The sequence below is a fragment of the Eubalaena glacialis genome, chromosome 6 (genome assembly GCF_028564815.1).
Source record: "Eubalaena glacialis isolate mEubGla1 chromosome 6, mEubGla1.1.hap2.+ XY, whole genome shotgun sequence".
Lineage (NCBI taxonomy): Eukaryota > Metazoa > Chordata > Mammalia > Artiodactyla > Balaenidae > Eubalaena > Eubalaena glacialis.
Window position 1 is genome coordinate 128,762,958 of NC_083721.1, and position 18,290 is coordinate 128,781,247.

The 18,290-nt window shown below is 44.0% G+C and overlaps 1 protein-coding gene across 1 annotated transcript in view; it reads left to right on the forward strand.

Moving 5' to 3' along the window:
- The window catches only part of NMNAT3 (nicotinamide nucleotide adenylyltransferase 3), a 114,888-nt gene that overhangs the window by 35,925 nt on the left and 60,673 nt on the right, over nucleotides 1-18,290 (forward strand). Inside the window, exon 3 of the mRNA XM_061192772.1 lies at nucleotides 13,975-14,124. Within this exon, the coding sequence (XP_061048755.1) occupies nucleotides 13,975-14,124 (150 nt within the window). The remainder of the gene's footprint in view (nucleotides 1-13,974; nucleotides 14,125-18,290) is intronic.

Below are 18,290 nucleotides of genomic sequence, written 5' to 3' on the forward strand. Positions count from 1 at the left end.
GCATTGACATATACACACTACCAAATGTAAAATAGATAGCTAGTGGGAGGCAGCTGCATCGCACAGGGAGATCAGCTCAGTGCTTGGTGACCACCTAGAGGGGTGGGATAGGAGGGTGGGAGGAAGATGCAAGAGGGAGAGGATATGGGGATATATGTATACATATAGCTGATTCACTTTGTCATACAGCAGAAACTAACACAACATTGTAAAGCAATTATACTCCAATAAAGATGTTAAAAAAAATTTACTGGCTCACATAATTGAGATGCCTAGTTAGGATTGACTTCAGGAGCAGTTCAATAAGGGCTCTGGCTCTATTTCTCTGTGATTCTCTTGGTTTAGGCATCTGGGTAGGTCTCAAAACAATCCTGATAGAACAGAAAACAAGGAAGCAAGGCAGAGGTTAATGAGCAACCAGTGCAGTCAGACCCTAGCATCAGAGAAGGCTCACCAAAGGAGACCTTTTATTTTTAAATTTTAATTGGGGTAAAATACACATAATATAAAATTTATCATCTTAACCATTTCTAAGTATGCAGTTCAATAGTGTTAAGTACAGTCACACTGTTATACAACCATATCCCAAACTGTAACATCTTGCAAAACTGAAACTACACAACTCCCCATTCCCTCCTCCATCCAGCCCCTGGCAAACACCATTCTATTCCCCATTGCTATAAGTTTGACTGCTCTAAGTACCTCATGTAAATGGAATCATACAGTATTTGTCTTTTTCTGATGCTTGTTTCAGTTAGCAGTATCCTCAGGTTTCACACATATTGAAGCATGTTTTAGAATTTCCTTTTTTGAAGGCCAAATAATAGTCCATTGTATGTAAATACCACATATTGCTTATCTCTTTATCCATCAATGAATGGTTGCTTCCACATTGGTTTGCTTCCACATTTTAGCTACTGTGAATATTGCTGCTCTGAACGTCGGTGTACAAATATCTCTCTGAGACTTTGCCTCCAATACTTTTGGGTATATACCCAGAAGTGGAATTGATGAATCATATAGAAATTATATTTTTAATTTTTAATTTTTAATTTTTTTATATTTTTAATTTTTTGAGGAACCTCCATACTGTTTTCCACAGTAGCTGCACCATTGTACATTCCTACCAATAGTGCACAAGGATTCCAGTTTCTCCACATCCTCATCAACACTTGTTGCTTTCTGTATTTTTGATAGTAGCCACGCAGATGGGTATGAGGTAGAATCTTACTGTGGCTTTGATTTGCATTCCCTAATGATTAGTGATGTTGAGCATCTTTTCATGAACTTGTTGGCCATTTGTATATCTTTGGAGAAACGTATATTCAAGTCCTTTTTTAATTGGGCTATTTGTTTCTGTTGTTGTTAAGGAGACCTTTTATGTTGCCCTAATATATGCTGAGTGCTAGGGGAGCAAAGTTAAATAGGTACAAATGGGTAGAAAGGGCATTCTAGGCAGAGGGACCAGCAGGAGCAAAGGCACAGATGACGGTGCGGATGTGTTGAGGCTTCCTCAAGTCACCAGGCTGTGTTGGGCCAAAGGCACAGACAGGCAGGCAGCTGGCACTGAAGCAGGAAAGACACAGCTGTCCCCGCCTGTGGAGAGGTGGAGTGAGGAGCATGTCCTCCCGGCGAGCCATCGAAGATGCGAAGACGGTCCCACCAGATACAGGGCTGCCCTCAGAGAGGCCCCTGCGGGGACGTGGGGACAGTGAATGCAGTTGAGACAGGTCTGTGAAGAGGCTCAGGAGGCAGTTTCCCCCGAGATTAGGTTCTGAGGGCCCAGTGTCAAACGAATCACGTTTGTTCAAAATAGTCCCTGGAAAATTCCCAGTACAGTGGCCACATTGGGGTCTAACATACCACCCCTCCCTGGGTCCCACACAGCAGGATGCCCTCAAGCACAGGCGCAGTGCCTCTCTCCAGCTTGCAACCCAGATGGAGTGGCTGCTTTGACTGTAGGAACCATGTCATGCAGAAGGTCCCTGTCTTTTCACACTGGGGTCACACTTGGCCTGCAGAATTGCACACACTGTGAGGCACAGCCAGAACCAAGACCTCCTGAGGTATATCTGTTCAGATGCTTCGAGCCACAAGTAACCGAACACCTGACCAGCAGTAGCTGTAGCAGTAAAGGTATTTTAGCAGCTCAGTAATAAAATCTAGAGAGAGGCAGTACTAGGTTAAATCAGTGACTTGATGAGACCACATCTCTGGGTGGTCCTTCACCTCTGCGGCTCTCTAGGGCTTCCCTTTAGGGTGACAGGGGGCCGTGGCAACCCCTGTGGCACATCTTACACCACAGTGTCCAGGGCGGGGAGGGGCAGAGAAAGGGCCTCCCCTTCCCTGCTCTTTCAGCGGGTAGGAACGTCTTTCCCAGAGGCCTCCAGGCTCCTCCTGTTAAATATCATTGGCTGGGACTGAGTCACATGCCCACGCCCGACCAATCACAACAAAGGGGACAGACTGCCATGGCGGACGTGGTGCCGTGGTTCCTGTCTGGATCTGTGCCCCTTGTCCCTGAACAAAACCGGGCTTGATAGCAAGGAGAACAGGACAATCACTATGACGTGGGAAGGACCAGCGGAACCTCTGCCACATCACACTCCCTCTGGAACATCTGCTCATGGAAGACAGTGAGCTTAAGTCAGTTCATTTTGGCTACGTTTTCTCTTACACCTAAGTTATTATTTTGTTGATCTAGCGAGGCCAGCACATGCAGGAGAATTCACACGAGCCAGAGGCTGGTGGATGAAGCTTCCCTGTCTTAATTTTGGAGCTGATACCTCCATATGTCTATGTCTGGCTTTACCCCAGCCTCTGGGCATAAGGTGTTCTGTAATTCTTATGGCCTGACTGGATTCTAGCTCTACCCATTGACCTTGAGGGCCCGGGATCTGCCTGTTCCCCTGGAGCCAGGATCCTCCTTGCCTGGGCCTCTGGGCAGCCTCTCTGCTCCAACTCCCAGGAACCCCATGCTTGTGCATGTACACTCATAGATTACCATGTATCACAATGTCCTGTAAAATATGCCAGCAGCCAATGGCTACCAGATAAATACATTTGGTTCTTCAGCAATCATAGGAGAAAATTAACATCTTTGCTGGTTTTTTAATTCATGCATAGTAAAGAAAGTCACCAATTCCTGACTTTGTGGGAGGGAACCTGGTGCAGGTCATCTGGAGGGTTGTGTATGACATACTGGTAGATATGTTGGGCCTCTTTGATTCTCCCAGCCCAGACCCAAATCGGCTGGAACACTGGCTTCATTAAATCCTTGATTTTGTGCATGTAGAGCTCGTGCCCTGGGATAAATAGTGGCCTTGTTTGGCCTGCTCTGGCAGGAACAGGTTGAATCTGTCATGGACAGTGGTGTTTTTACACAGGGTTGGCACACATGAATCCTGCTTCTTAACTTTGTAATGGAAGGCTTCCTCCTCTTCTCAAAGCCATGTAGGAGATGTAGTCCTAATGTGTCTCTTTCGTTCATGTTCATGGCACCCCCGTGGATGGATGTTGGGATATCCTCATTTTAAAGAGAATTGGAGGGCTTGTTCAAGGTCATAGAGCTTGGAACAAAAAGCCAAGCATTTTCCATTCCAGGTGCAAGCACAGGCAGCCTCAGTTCAAGGCCAGAAGAAGTGCCCCGTGGGCTTCACTGTTTGAGTGTCCTTGTATGCATGAGAGATGTTGGCCTGTGCATGAGCTTCAGTGGGGACGTGGGCAGGGCCTGAGCTGCCTGTCCTGCTAATGGCTTCTGAAGCAGTAACTGAGGGAAGAAACAAGATAAGGTTTGTCTATTAAAGACTCATAGAGACTGCAGTTGTTCCTGTGAACTGCCCACCATTTAGGCCTCATCTCTGGCCAACACAAAAGTAATTATGCATAACATTAAATATATGTTGGATGAACTCGGTTAAAATTTTTAATTCATTACCCCCCCAAACCTGGCTCAGGTTTGATCTGACTTCATAGATCTCTGCACAGATTTGCAGTTTTCTGCTCATGACCATCTCATTCTGCTTATAACTCAATAAAGAAGGGAAGATGGGCTGCTTGGCTTATAATTTCTGGAGGAAATTATATTACATGAGATGGGAAAGGATTGCTCTGGACCTGGTTATGTTGTGCCCAGTGAAATTCTCAAGTGAACACCTATCTTTTAGCAGTAAGGCTTGCCTGCATCTCCCCTGCTGTGGTTCACTGGGCCTCCACTGGCCTGGCCTGCCTTCATGGAGGGCCCAGCCAGCTCCTCATCTTTATAGGTATTTCAGGAGCTCCCTGTCATCATCCTGATGCCTGGGGGAGCTTGACAGCAGTGACAACTTGTTTTCTTTTTTAATGAATGAATGAACAAGCAAGGTAAGCAAAGTTGCCTTCTTTGTTAGAATTGTTACATTTGATTTTAAGGCTGGTCCTAAAATTCAATGCAAGGGGACTTGGGATAGAATAGAAAGCAGTTTGATGGAGCAGACACAGGGAGGGGTTGGAAGGTAAGTGATGAGGCTGGTGAAACAGGTCATGACCAGGTTATAAGGGCCTATGGATGCCACGCTAAGGAGTTTCAACATTATCCAGAATGTGGGTGGTCGGCAGGGGATTAAGCATGTTAAAAGATCCCTTGGGCAACTGAGCCGAAGATGGATCAAAGGTGAGACTGGAGACAGGAGACCAGGTTAAGAGTGCACTCAGGTCCAACTGAGAAATAATGAGCCCCAATCCAAGGCAGCGACTGTGGAATTTGAGAGAAGGCTGGATCATAAAGATGTTACAGAGGTAGAACTGACAGGCTGTCAAGGCCAGGGAGGGGGAAGAGCCCACGTGGCTGCCAGTTCTATGGTTTGGGCACTAGAAGGGCCCTGGTGCCATCCCCTGCCAGCATTATGAACAGTTCTGCATTTTGCTGACAAATAGGGAAGCCCCTAGGGCTGTAAAGGGTGTGGGACTGCTTTCCCAACACTAACTGTGGCTCATCGTCCCCTGCTGGACTGGAGCGGGACCCTGGGCATGCACCCTGGACAAGGCATGGACAGAGACACGGAGAGGACAGAGGAGTCAAATGATGCCTTTGAGGGGCAATCAGAAATCAGGATCCTGGATGGGGCCCAGCCAAGGCAGCAGACACAATTCATGGGGTGAGAGCAGTATTCGAGTCTGGAAGGGAGCTGACACCCCAGATGGAGGGACAGAAGTCTGCATGGGGTAAAATAAAGCAAACTGGGGACTAGGAAGAATTGGTTGTTGGAAGCACGGGGGAGGGAGGTGGTGGGAGGGTGGACAAAGCTGGGGCTCTGCTATTCTGCTTTGAGGGATATTTCCTCCTCAGTTGCTTCTTCCTGCTTCAGCCTAGACCATGCCCTGAAGTGCCCGGTGCTCCCTGGCTCTCATTTTGATTTACTTTTCACTTGTCCCCCAATGAATAAGGTGAATATTACTTATTTGCCTTCCACTCTGCATTAGAGCCCCCGGGATCCCTGCCCTTAGGGATTTACAACCTGCTAGGCTAGAAAAGTGTGGGGACTAAACCATATAGACAGAGTGTCACCTTGAAGAGGTCAGAGGAGGGAGCACTGACTTCCAGGTGGGCCACCAGAAGGAGCTGTGTGGGAGGGTTAGTCTGGAAGAGATTCTAGCTCTAGGAAGTGGCAATAAACAGAGATCCCAGAAGCAGAAAGACTCAGAAGACACGTCAGAGCATGGCAGGTGGTCCCAGCTTGGTGAGGAGATGGAGCACACGTAGGGAACAGAGAGGGCAGTCAGGAGACAATTAGGAGAGGTAGAATGAGGCCAGAATCTCCAAAGTTCTGACGCCAGATGAAGGGGGTGACCTAGCACATAAATGCCAATGGAGAACAAATTACCGAAGACTTTATCACTGGCTTGGCATTAAGGCCCAGGTTTTATACAGTGCTTGGTGCATAGTAAACACTCAATAGTTTATCACATTCATCTGAGTGATTGAACCCAAACTTTAGAACTAGTTAATCTGCTCAGCATATTGAGAAAAGATTGGGTTGGGGCCAAATTGGTGGTGGGGAGGTGCTTCCAGAGTTTCTCTCACCTTACCAAGTGTGGACGCCCACACTGGGGGCAGGGGTGGGACTGTCCAGTCCACATCAACTGCCCCTCTCTGGGAACAGCATTGTACACTGGTGTGAGCCCCAGTGACCATGTCTGTACCACAGGACCCCATCCAGGCTGGGACCGTGACACTGCCCTGTCCCCTGTCCACCCTGAGATCTCATGTTCAGCTCTTCCTTTATTCTGTGTGATGGCCTGGTGGCCTTCTGATCATTCCATGCTCCTTCACTGCTTTGCCTCTGGTGGGGAGGGGAACTAAGATAACCAGAGCTTCCTTCTCTTGTTTGCATTTTCCCTAATTGATACAAGAAAGTAATGAAATCCTATAGTAGGGCAGGTCTCGGTCATGATGGAAGGTGACCTTATGCAGAAAACATTGGACACACTTGGAGGCTAATTGTATTGGGGGGACATGAGGAAGGATGGAGAGGTGTCATAGCTAACTGGCAGGTTTTGATCATGGGTGACTGGAAACACAGATGAGGGGTACGGGCAGCCAGAAGCAGGTATGGGAGGGGATGAATTCTGTTTTGGACACACGGAAAAGTTAGAGGTCCTGGAGAACCTCTTATGGGCCAGGCACTATTCTGAGTACCCTACATGGTCAACAGCAATTATCTTCATGACAATCTGAGGAGGTATGTGTAATTATCTCCATTGTCCGTATGGGTCACTGAGGCTCAGAGTGGTTAATTAACTGATAACTGCAGGGCTATTCACCAAATATTTCTGGCTCTCTAACTTTGGGACACGGAGTCAGATTGTATTTTCTAACTTGTTGAACTTGGGTGGGGTTGTTGGAAGTGACATGTGCCCATTTGAGGCCAAGTGACCTTCCAGAGCCTTCTTTTTCTCTGCTACAGTGATTGACTGTATTCCAGGTAGTGACTCCTCCATCGCCTTGAGTCCTGGATTGAGGGACAAAGATGAGGCAGAGCAGAGCCCCCAGTAGGCATGGACTGGGCATGTATAGGAACATGAAATAAACCTTCATTGTTTTAAGCTACTGATATTTGGGGGTTGTTTGTTAATGCGCCTCACCTGGCCTCTGCTGACTGATACACTCAAGGTCATGCCGTTAGGAAGTGCTTGTTGGTTTTGAATCCACGTCTGTCTGGCTTGTTATCAAGCCAGTGTGTGGCCACCCATGGACCTGTAGGGGCCCATAAGCAAGATCAGGACTAGAACAATAGATTTGGGTGTCATCTCTACACATGGGTTAGGGAGTGGAGGGGAAGAGATAGGGTGTTAGTCTGTGGACTTTGGCATGAAGCTCATCTCTCTCCCTCATGTTCTTTCTATCCCGAGGGTTTGTGGTTGGCTCCACAAGCCTGCTAAGTAGGACATCACTGCTGCCTGTCGGGTCTGGTGGTTCAGAGACGTTGGCTTGAGCTTGTCAACAGCTGCACACTCATAACATTGCTACAAACTTCATAAACTCTGAAGCCTGGAAATAGCCCAAGTGGTTTGAGGTTTTGCTCACTTGTAAATGTTTGAGTATTGTGTCCACAAATTGCAACTTGAGTAACTCAATTTTGAGGCACAGCTGTTATTTGGAAAAGACCCATCTAATGCAAACTCCTTGCAAAATGATTGTGCTTCATTTTTGTCAAGTATCAGAAAACCATTAAACTGCCAAGCCATATGGCAAATACCCACTTGAAGCAGAGTGCGACAGCACACCATAATGAATCTGTCTTGGGGGGAAGGAGATAAGACAGAGTCTGGCTTTTGTGATCTGCAGAAAAGCAGATTCATTGCTGCACATTTCAGCCTTCTAGAGTCCTGAGTAAGGATATTTCCTCCCATGAAAAATTCATATAAAAAATTAAGTGATGGTAGAATTAGTTTTTCTTAGATGTATTTTCCCTTTCAAACAATATCTATTTGAGTTTCTGCATATAAAATAGGTTTAACTGGGGCAATAGGAACTTTTAAAAGTTTATACACTTTTCATTCCTTTATATCCAAATTCAATAAACATTCATTAGGTATCAGTATATCAGTTTGAATTAGGCTTAGCTGCATATAACAGAAAATAGAAAATAATAGTGGCTTAGGAGATTATTTCTCTCCCCAGTAAAAAAAAAACCTGGAGGTGGGCAGTCCAGGTCCTCAGGGTCCTGGCTTTCTCTTGGCTTATTCTCTGCCAGACCTAGAGTTGATCCTCATCCTCAGGGTCCAACCTAGCTGCCATACCCCAGCCATCACATTCTAGACAGGAGGAGGGGAGAAGAGGAGAAAGGCATGCCTTTCCCTTTTAAAAAGAGTTCCTGGAAGTCCCACCCAACACTTCTATTCATAGATCACTGGCCAGGCCTTAGTCACATGGCCTCACCCTGCTGAAAAGGAGACTGGGAATGTAGCAGCATGCCCAGCCAGGAGAGTGGATGCTGGGAGCTCACCAGCAGACTCTGCCCTACCTGGTGTCCTCGATATCCGTTCTTCCTGAAAGATTGGGAGGAAGGGGCCAGATTTCATTTATCCCTGTAACTCCAAGGCGCTAGCACAATAGCTGGCATGTTATCTGCTACTTTGCACTCCTCATAGCAGACCCCAGGCACCTCTTCTCACCTTCTACCTCCTCTTATATCTTCTTTGTTTAAAGTTGGCAAGTTGGTTGCGATTTGGGGCATGTTTCTTCTTCATTTTCAGATGTTTTTCCTACCTGAATGACATTAAACTATTCATTCCTCTGTTTCTCAATATCAACTCTTAACTCAATTCCAGGGATAAGTGATGCTTTGAGTTGATTGTTATGGTTGGAGCTAGACAGAAACCGCAGCAGTGGTATGTGGGAGTGGCCTTTTTTGGGAGCATTCTTCTCTGGTGACAACTCAAGCTGGTCTGACTGATCTGCCTGCCAGGTGGGGGATGCTGACGTGTTCCTAAAGCCTGCCAGGTTTTGATCAGTGGGTGACTACAAAATGGTAGGCTCTTTTTCAAACAAGGTGAATAGGTATATGGAAGCAGATGTGGGGATAATGAATTCTGTTTTCAGTATAATGAAAGAGGAAGGAGCTAATATTTCTGGAGAACCCCCTATGGGCCAGGTACTGTGCTAAGTGGGTCAACTCCGATAACCCTCAAGACAGCCCTAGAAGGTATGTGTAATTATCTCCATTTTCCATGTGACTGAGGCTCGGAGAAGTTGATTATACTCTTTACCAGAACGCAAGCACCAACCCTTCCCTTCCAGGCGTGTTGAAAGAATCAGCGCCAATGTGTATAAGGTTTTCTGCCCAGTGCCTAGCCTGTCACTCAATAAACCCAGTAGCTGTTATTCAGTTCCTTCTTCCTATGACAGTCGAAATCAGTCCCAACTCCTGAGTGTGGGATTGCAAGAGAGCTCGTTCCATTCCTTGGGCTCCTCCAAATCTTTTGAAAGTTCTCAAAACTGAAGAGCCAGGCTGCCTGCTTTCCTGCGAGTCTCATAATTAGGACGAGTGCTTAATTGGCATGTGGCTGGCCAGGGGTGGCTGGCAGAGGATCCTCACACGACAGAGGAGGCTGGCTCTGCTTTTGTTCTTAGCAGCACTGTGTGCCCATAGCAACAGTGAGTGAATCCGGCAAAGTTGAAAAGAAAAAGTGCCCGGAGTTTGCGTGAAGGTTGATTGCCCTGGAGAAGTTGATACTCTTGCGCAGATGGAAATGATCTCCCCGGGTCCTGAACAATGTGCTCGTCAACCCCACAAATCCAAACCGTGCCTCTTGTTTTCTTTAAGACAAGGAGTCCGGTCAAGAGGTCTACGTAATGAAAGATGTTTGTAGAATCCATTTCCATTCTGCCCAAAGCCATCTGCTTTATGTCTATAATAAACAGGGATGTTTTCGGCCAGGTCTTTCCCAGGCCAGGTCCCGTTAGAGGCACTCACCACAGGGAAAGGTAAACCGCCTCCCAGTTGATGAGCATTAGCACATTACGTCCGCAGTGACGGCACTTAAGCTTCCCGGCTCGCCTTTCCTTTCTGTGTCTCTGCAACGGCCTGTGACAAATGGGCCGAGGGGCACACACTTAGTTAGAATTTAGTACGCGTGGGGCGCTGGCCAGCATCACATTACCTGGTGACTGAGGAGAAATGTAGGCAGCAGGAAAGGCCATCCTCTGGGAAGCTGGGGACCGCCTGACCTTTGCCAGGCAGAGGGGTCCCAGGGGTAGCCATCCTGGGGCTTGCCTCCTGACACACCATCCTGGGGGCACTTGAGAGCTCTTAAAATCCTTCAGAGGTTCCTCATGGCCTATAGGATGAACTCTAGACTCCTCCTTGGGGGACTGCGTGATCCTTGCACCCTCTGCACCCCCATCTTGGGCTACCCGCACATCAGCTTACACCACACACAGCCACATCTATGTGCTGTTAGTCCATCGCCCACCTTAAGTGGTGGTTTCTGAACCTTTGCAATGCTGGTCCCTGTGCCCGACACACCTTTCCATATCCTCCTTATCGGCTCAATTCCTGTGCCCTTCCTACCCCAGCCTGAAGGTCACTTCGGAGTGCCTGCCCCAAATAGGTGAGTGTATGAGTTCCCTATGGCTGCTGTAACAAATTGCCACGAAGTATTGGCTTAAAACAACACAATTTTATTTTCTTATGATTCTGGAGGTCAGGAGTCTGAAATCAAGGTGTCAACAGGGCTGCCCTCCTTCTGGAGGCTCTAGGGGAGAATCTGTTTCCTTGCTGATTCCTCTCGCCCTGCTGGGTCCTGGCCCTCCCTCCATCTTCAAAGCCAGCAGCAGAGCCTCTTCCTGCCTTCTGATCGCTGCTTTGGCCCTTATGTCTTCCTCTGTGTGACCCTCCTGCTCCCTCTTATTAGTACCCTAATCATGTTAAAATTGGCCCACCCGGATAATCCAGGATAACTTCTGCATTTCTGATCCTTAATTTAATCGCATCTTCAAAGTCCCTTCACCTGGCAAAGCCACAGCTGATGACCTCCAGGGTGGAGGAATGACCTTGGTGTCAGTGTGCAGGAGGCTGGTATATCCCTATTGATGGGCTCCTGGCATCGAAGATGGCACAACAAGGCAGGAATATGTTGTTTGCTTTCAGTCTGAGTTGGGTGGAGTGGGGTCTTGGGGATGGGTCTTAGGTGCCCCTGGGAAGCTGGAAAGGTCAGCTTATATCCCTGGAAGGCCCAATCCATTGACTGCTTGGGACAGAAACAAAGAGAGGAGGTCGCCATCTGAAAAGGAGGATGCTTGGTCAGGGAGAGTCCCTCATTCTCTCGTTTGTGCCACACACATTCCTGAGTACCTGTGTGCCAGGCACCCTGCAGGAGTTGAGGGGCCTAGATGAATAAGGAACCTCCCTGGAGGAGTTCACCTTCTACTTGGGGAAGAGCGACGCGGAAACAAGGCAGTGACAGGTCTCTGGTCCATGAAAGAAGAAAGTGATAAAGTAACAGGTACAGTTAGCATGGTGGGGGTGGGGGGAGGTGTCGGCCTCCAAGGAGAACACCTTGAAGGCAGGAGCGAGGAGGGCGATCCTTTCAGGTGGTCGGAAGAGCATTTGCACAAGCAGGAGAAAGGAGCTGCGTGTTTTATTTGAGGAGCTGGATGAAACGCTGTCGGGATGACTGTGAAGTGGGAGGCGGTAAACTGGAGAGGGGGCGGGGTCCGGAGGTGGAATCTGTTTGCCTCGCCTCCAGTTTAATGATAAATTCCAAGAAGACCGTATGCCACCTTCTCAACTTGTTAAATCCCTCAGCTGCAATTGCTGCTCACTCGGTGGACCTCTGTTAAATGCTTATTGGTGAGAAGCCTTTCCCAGTAGCAAAAGTCCCCTGCGCTTGCTTCATCTCGCTAGATACTATGACGTGATAGGGCAGACGAGTCACTTTTATGGCTTGCATCCGACCTTTGAGACGCGCTCGAATCGGAGCCTGGTGTATTCTCTGCTGAACCCCCGGAGGGAGTCCATTTCAGCCCTATCATTGTATTTCTCTGGGTTTGGGCTTGGGAGGGTGTTTAGTTGAAGCACGTTGGCGTAAACAGACAACGCAGGTGCACTGATCTCGTTCCTGAGCCTGGGAATGTGCACCCACTGCGACCTCCAGCCTGAGGTGCGGCTCAGACAGAGTCAGTCGCTGTCAGAGCCGCGTGGCTCAGTGTGGCCACGCAAGGAAAGAAAAGACAGACAGACACTTCCTATATATCATTTGTTCTCCTTCCCATCGTCGCACTGCATCGCATTGATGCCACCATTCAAACTAATGTTCTAATGTACAGTTTCTGGGAACTTTGGAGAAAATGGATCAAAACCCCAGGTTACCTGAGATGCTGCAGTTACATGTTTTAAGGGCTCTACAAAAAATGATATTTTGTCAGAACGAAGTAGAATTTTGAAAGGCTTCCTAACAGTTGTAAAAAACAGCCAGCCTCTTCAGATACACTCATTTCAAGGCTGCTCTTGTGAGTAGCTCAGCACACTCTGCAAATACTATCTCATTAAAGATCCGCCCTCCCCAGGAAGAAGCCAGGGCCAGCAGCTGTCACGCAGGCTGCTTTCTTCTCACGCAGCAGGGGGTGTCCCTGCTGCCTCAGGAAGTGGGAAGAAACCACAGCCCACCTATGTTGAGAGTTTTTTATCCTCACACCACCATAGCTCAGAACGCTGCCAGAACAACTTCTCTATATACCCAAGGAGGTGCTTAAGCCTTCCCAGTACCAGGAGGTAGGTCCACTCCCAGCTGGCCGGTGCCCTTTCAGTCTCCACCCAGCCCTCCTCTGGGCCCCCCCTCTTGTCTCCTTACCCTGTAGCTTTCAGCACCTGGGTGAGGTTAAAGTAAAGCAGAAAACAGCCTGGGCTCCAGGGCAGGCTGGCTGGTAGGGCTCTCCTGCCACTGAGGCACTGCCTCCTGGAATGTTCATGAAGAGCTTCACTGGAGTTAGGCCTTGGTTTGACTCCTAGTTCTACCTCTTACTGGCTGTGTGACCTAGGGCAAATGATAGTCCCTCTCTGAGCCTCAGTTTCCTCATATGCAAGATGAGGATAATATTACTTACACTTATAGGGTTGTTGTGAGGGTAAATGAACTATGTATGGAGAGTGTCTGGGCCTGACCCTCTCAAAAAATGCTTGGGCCCCAGATAAAGACAATGAGTGAAATCAGAAAAGACCTGTAGATTAGATTATTGTCCTGTAGCAATGTTAATTTTCTGATTTTAGTCGTTGTTCTGCAGTTATACAAGAAAATGTCTTTGCTCTTAGAAAACACATACTGAAGTATTTAAAGAGGTATTATATCTACAACTTATTCTCAAACATTTCAGAAAAAAATTATAGGTATTTACAGATATGTGTGTGTATATGGAGAGGGAGAATGAATGTAGCAAGTGTGGTAAAATGTTAACATTTGGGGACTCTGTGTAAAGGGTATATAGGAATTCTTTGTACAAATTTGGCAACTTTTTTTGGAAGTCTGAAATTATTTTAAAATAAGTTTTTAAAAAGTTCCACTCTGCTCTGAGGCCTGTGACTTCTATTTGGACTATCAGAGATGACATTTTGGGCATCTTACATATGCCTTTTGACCCTAAGGTGATCCATCAGAGCACAGGGAGGATGTAGAGGTTATGGGCAAAACACGGTCTTTCGGTCAGGCTGCCTGGGTTCCAGTCCGGGCCTTACAGCTTCTAAGGTTCCTGAGCTGTATAAGTAACTACTCAGGATTGAGTTGAAAGCATTTGGTAAGATAAGAGCTGTACCTTGGCGTGGTGCTTGGCACAGTTTCTGGCCCATGGTGAACCTCCTGTAAATGTTGTTATTGTTACTCTTGCCTCCTCAGTCATCTTACAAGTGAGAAGTAATGGCCTGTGTGTGGCTTAGAGACACTGATCTTGACACTTGTCTTGGTGCCAACTCCCTGACGTGAGTTTTTGTCCCAATGAAGGCAGGGTGGCTGCTGCAACGGGTGTGAATGTGCCTGACAAGATGAAGAGCCGAATCCCCGTGGTGCTCCTGGCCTGTGGCTCCTTCAACCCCATCACCAACATGCACCTGCGCTTGTTTGAGGTGGCCAGAGACCACCTTCACCAAACAGGTCAGTCACGGGGCCCAGGTCCTATGGAAGAACTGGTGGGTTGGGCCTCTTGGGGCTTTGCTGGCTGCTGTCATCATCCCCATTATTAAAACTGTTCAATTTATTCATTCACAGCATAACTGGTGACATACATTTCCTCCATCATACTCAGAAGGCTAACACCCCTTAGCCGTGTGACATGTGTACAAATCATATCGCTGGCCATAGAGTTGAAATGCTTCTCAGGATCCACTACCTCCCTGTCCACTTCACGTTGACCGTTAATGCTAAAAAGACAACTGGGCACGTTATAGAACCTGTGTCTCAATCAGGGCATCCTTCCTGGGGCTCCAGGAAGCATTTACCCACACAGCCAGATGAATAGGTAGCATGTACCTTTGAGAACTCCTGCTACTCTTCAGTGGGTAAACAAATGTTCTATAATGGGGATTTTGACATGTTCTCCTTTGAAAGAATAGATCTTAGACAATTACAAATTAACAGACTCGTATATAGGGCATTTCTAGTACAGATGGCATGGCTTTGCCAGAAATATTTAATCAGCTGGAAATATTTAATCTGGAAATGTTCCATCTCCTTGACTTTCCATTTCATTATTAAGAGGGTAAAATGGCATTTGTAATCTGCATGATTATTTCTAAAGAATATAAGTCATTTATTTGTTGATGTCAGATACATATGAAAGTTTTATTCATTACGTATTTATGTATATCTTATGTATTCATATATGTATTTTGTATTTTTGCATTGCTCAAAAATGTTTGCCTTTTAAGGGCATTGTTTTTAAACCAAAATCAATTTCTATTTACTTTTAACATAGAAAAAAATATTTGAGTAACATGTAAATCATTTCTTCAAAGAAATTACTTACAAATATTAATTTATTTTAAAGAAATGTCTTTGTTTACAAAACATTTTTTAATTTTTCAAAAAGTGAAGTATTTATTTTTAGTAAATAAATAGCTCTGACATAGGAATAAAAAATCCAAACAGTTAACTTTTAAAACTGGTCAGTGAGCATTAGTAAGCCATATACCAAAGAAGAAATATAAATGGACAGTAAACTTGAGAAAAGCTGCTCAACATCACTAATAATCAATGAAAATGCAAATAAAAACATAAATACCACAAGGTAATAAGCACCATGAGGGCAGCTACTGTGACTGCTTGAACACCACAGAATTGCCATCTGTCACTAGGCTTATAGCTGGTGCTCAATAAATACCCATTGTGGTAGTAAATAGTTCTAGCCTATGAGATAGGCAAAGATTAAAGATTGTCAAAATTCAGTGCTGGCAGGATAGGGAGGGAAACAAACACTCATGTATTGGTAGTGATGGGAAATGATAAAACATTTTTGGAGGGCAACTTGGTTTTCCATAGAAAAAAAGAATTGAAGTCTATATACACATCCATAATGAGGAGAAAAATCAATCAATGGAAGTCGAACCAGAACTGATGCAGATGTTAGAATTAGCAGACTAAGACATTAAAGATTACAATAGTTATGTGACATATGTTCAAAAATTAAGTAGAGACATGGAAAATATTAAAAGGACTCAAATATCTAGAGATGAAAACTGCAGTATGTGAGATGAAAAATAAACTGGATAGGATTAACAACAGATTAGACACTGCAGAAGAAAAGGTTAGTGAACTTGAAGCTATAACAGTCTATCCAAACTGAAACAATCCAAAATGAAACATAAAGAGAAAAAGAATTTTTAAAAATAAAGAAAAGAATATTGGTGAGATATGAGATAATTTAAATCATCTTAGTATACTTGTAACTGAACTCCTAGAAGGAAAAAAAACAAAGAACAGAAAAAATATTTGAAGAAGTAATCACTGAAGTGTTTTCAAATTTGATGAAAACAGATTTAATCAAGTAGATCAACAAACCCCACGCACAAGAAACATGAAGAAAAAAACGCCAAGGTATATGATAATAAAGCTTCTCAAAACCAATAATAAAGAGAAAATCTTAAAGGCAGCTACAGAAGAACAAATAAAGAAGATAGCAGATTTCTTGTTTCTGAATTTAGCAAAAGGGAATTCAGTGGTACAGATCTTTAAAGTACTGAAAGAAAAAAACCTGTCAATCTAGGATTCTATATCTGGCAAAAATATCTTTCAAAAACAAAGGCAAAGTAAAGACATTTGCAGATCTACAAAAGCTGAATGATTTCACCACCAGCAAACCTGCATCACAAGAAATACCAAAGTCCTTTAGGCAGAAGGAAGATGATACCAAATGGAAAAATGTATCTACACAAAGGAATACAGAGCATTGATAACCACATGGGCAATCATACATGTTTTTTTATTATTTAAATTTCTTTAAAAGATAATTGACCATTTAAACAAAAATAACAATATATTGTGGGGTTTATAACATATGTAGAAGTAAAATATATGACAGCAGTATCAAAAAGACTGGGAGGGGAGAAATAGAAGAATACTACTGTAAGGTTTTTATGCTATACATGAAGTGTTATAATATCACTTAAAGGTAGACTGTGATAAGTTAAAGATATATATTATAAACCCTAATGCAACCAGTAAAATAAAAAAGCAAACAGTTATAACTCATAAGCTTTCAATGGAGATAAAATAGAATGAGAATATACTCAGTTAATCTAAGAAGGAAGAAAAAGGGGAACGGGGGACCAAAGAATAGATGGGACAAATAGAAAGCAAATAACAAAATGATAGACTTAAACCTAATCATATCAGTAATCACTTTAAATATAAATAGTCTAACAACTTCTGCTAAAAGGCAGGCATTGTCAGATTGGATAAAATAAGAAGGACCCAACTACAATTATTTGATGCCTACAAGAAACATACCAAATATAAAGACACAATTAGGTTCAAAGTAAATGAATAGACAACTATCCCATGCAAACACTAATTAAAAGAAAGCTGAAATAGCTCTAGTGTCAGAGAAAGGAGATTTCAGAGGTAAGAATATTAACAGGAATAAAGGAAGTCATTTCATAATTATAAAGAGGTCAATTCTTTGAGAGGAAATAATAATCCTAAACCTTTTTAAAATGTAATAATAGAATATCAAAATACATAAGAATAAAAACGTGTAGAACAGCAAGCAGAGATAGACAAATCCACAATTACAGTCTGATATTTTAAGTCTCTTCTCACTAATTGATAGAATAAATATGCAGAAAATTGTTAAGGATATAGAAGACTTGAACAACACTATCAACCAATTCAACTTAGTTGACTTTCATAGAACACTTACCAAACATCAACAGAATACACTTTCCTTTCAAGGGCACAGAGAACATTTACCAAGATAGACTATATTCTGGGCCATAAAAGAAGCTTCAATAAATGTATAAGGCTTGAAATCCTACAAAATGTGTGACCACAATGGAATTACATGAGAAATCAATAATAGAAAGATTTCTGGAAGATTCCCCAAATATCAAAATGGAATAACACACTTCTAAAAAACCCATGTGTCACAAAGGAAATCAAGATAGAAATTAGAAAATATTTTGAACTGAATGAAAATTAAAGTCAAATATATCAAAAATTTGGGGATGTCACTAAAGCAATACTTAGGGGGAATTGTAGCACTAACTAAACACTATATTAGAAAAAAAGAAAGGTTTTAAATCAACGACTTCAGCTCCTATCTTAAGAAATTAGGAATAGAGGAACAAATGAAACACAAAATAAGTATAAGAAAAGAAATAATGAAGAGCAGAGCAGACATCAATTAAAGAGAAAACAGAAACACTTTACAGAAAATCAGTTGAACCAATAGTTGTTTCTTTGAGAAAATCAATAAAAGATATAAACCTCTAGCCATACTAACAGGAAAATAAAGAGGAAAGACATAAATTACTATTATCAGGAATGAGAGAGGTGACATAACTATAGATTTTGAAAACTTATATAGAAAATATAAGGGAATATTATAAACAACTTTATGCCTACAAATTTGATCATTTTAAAAATTGGAATGGACAAATCCCTCAAAAGACACGCTACCAAAGCTCATTCAAAAATAGATTTTTTTTTAAAATGAGAAGAAACAAGTAACCTAAATAGCTTTATACCAACAAAAGAGGTTTAATTTGTGATTTAAAAAACATCCCACAAAGGTTTCTGGGAAGATGGCAGAGTAGGAAGCCACA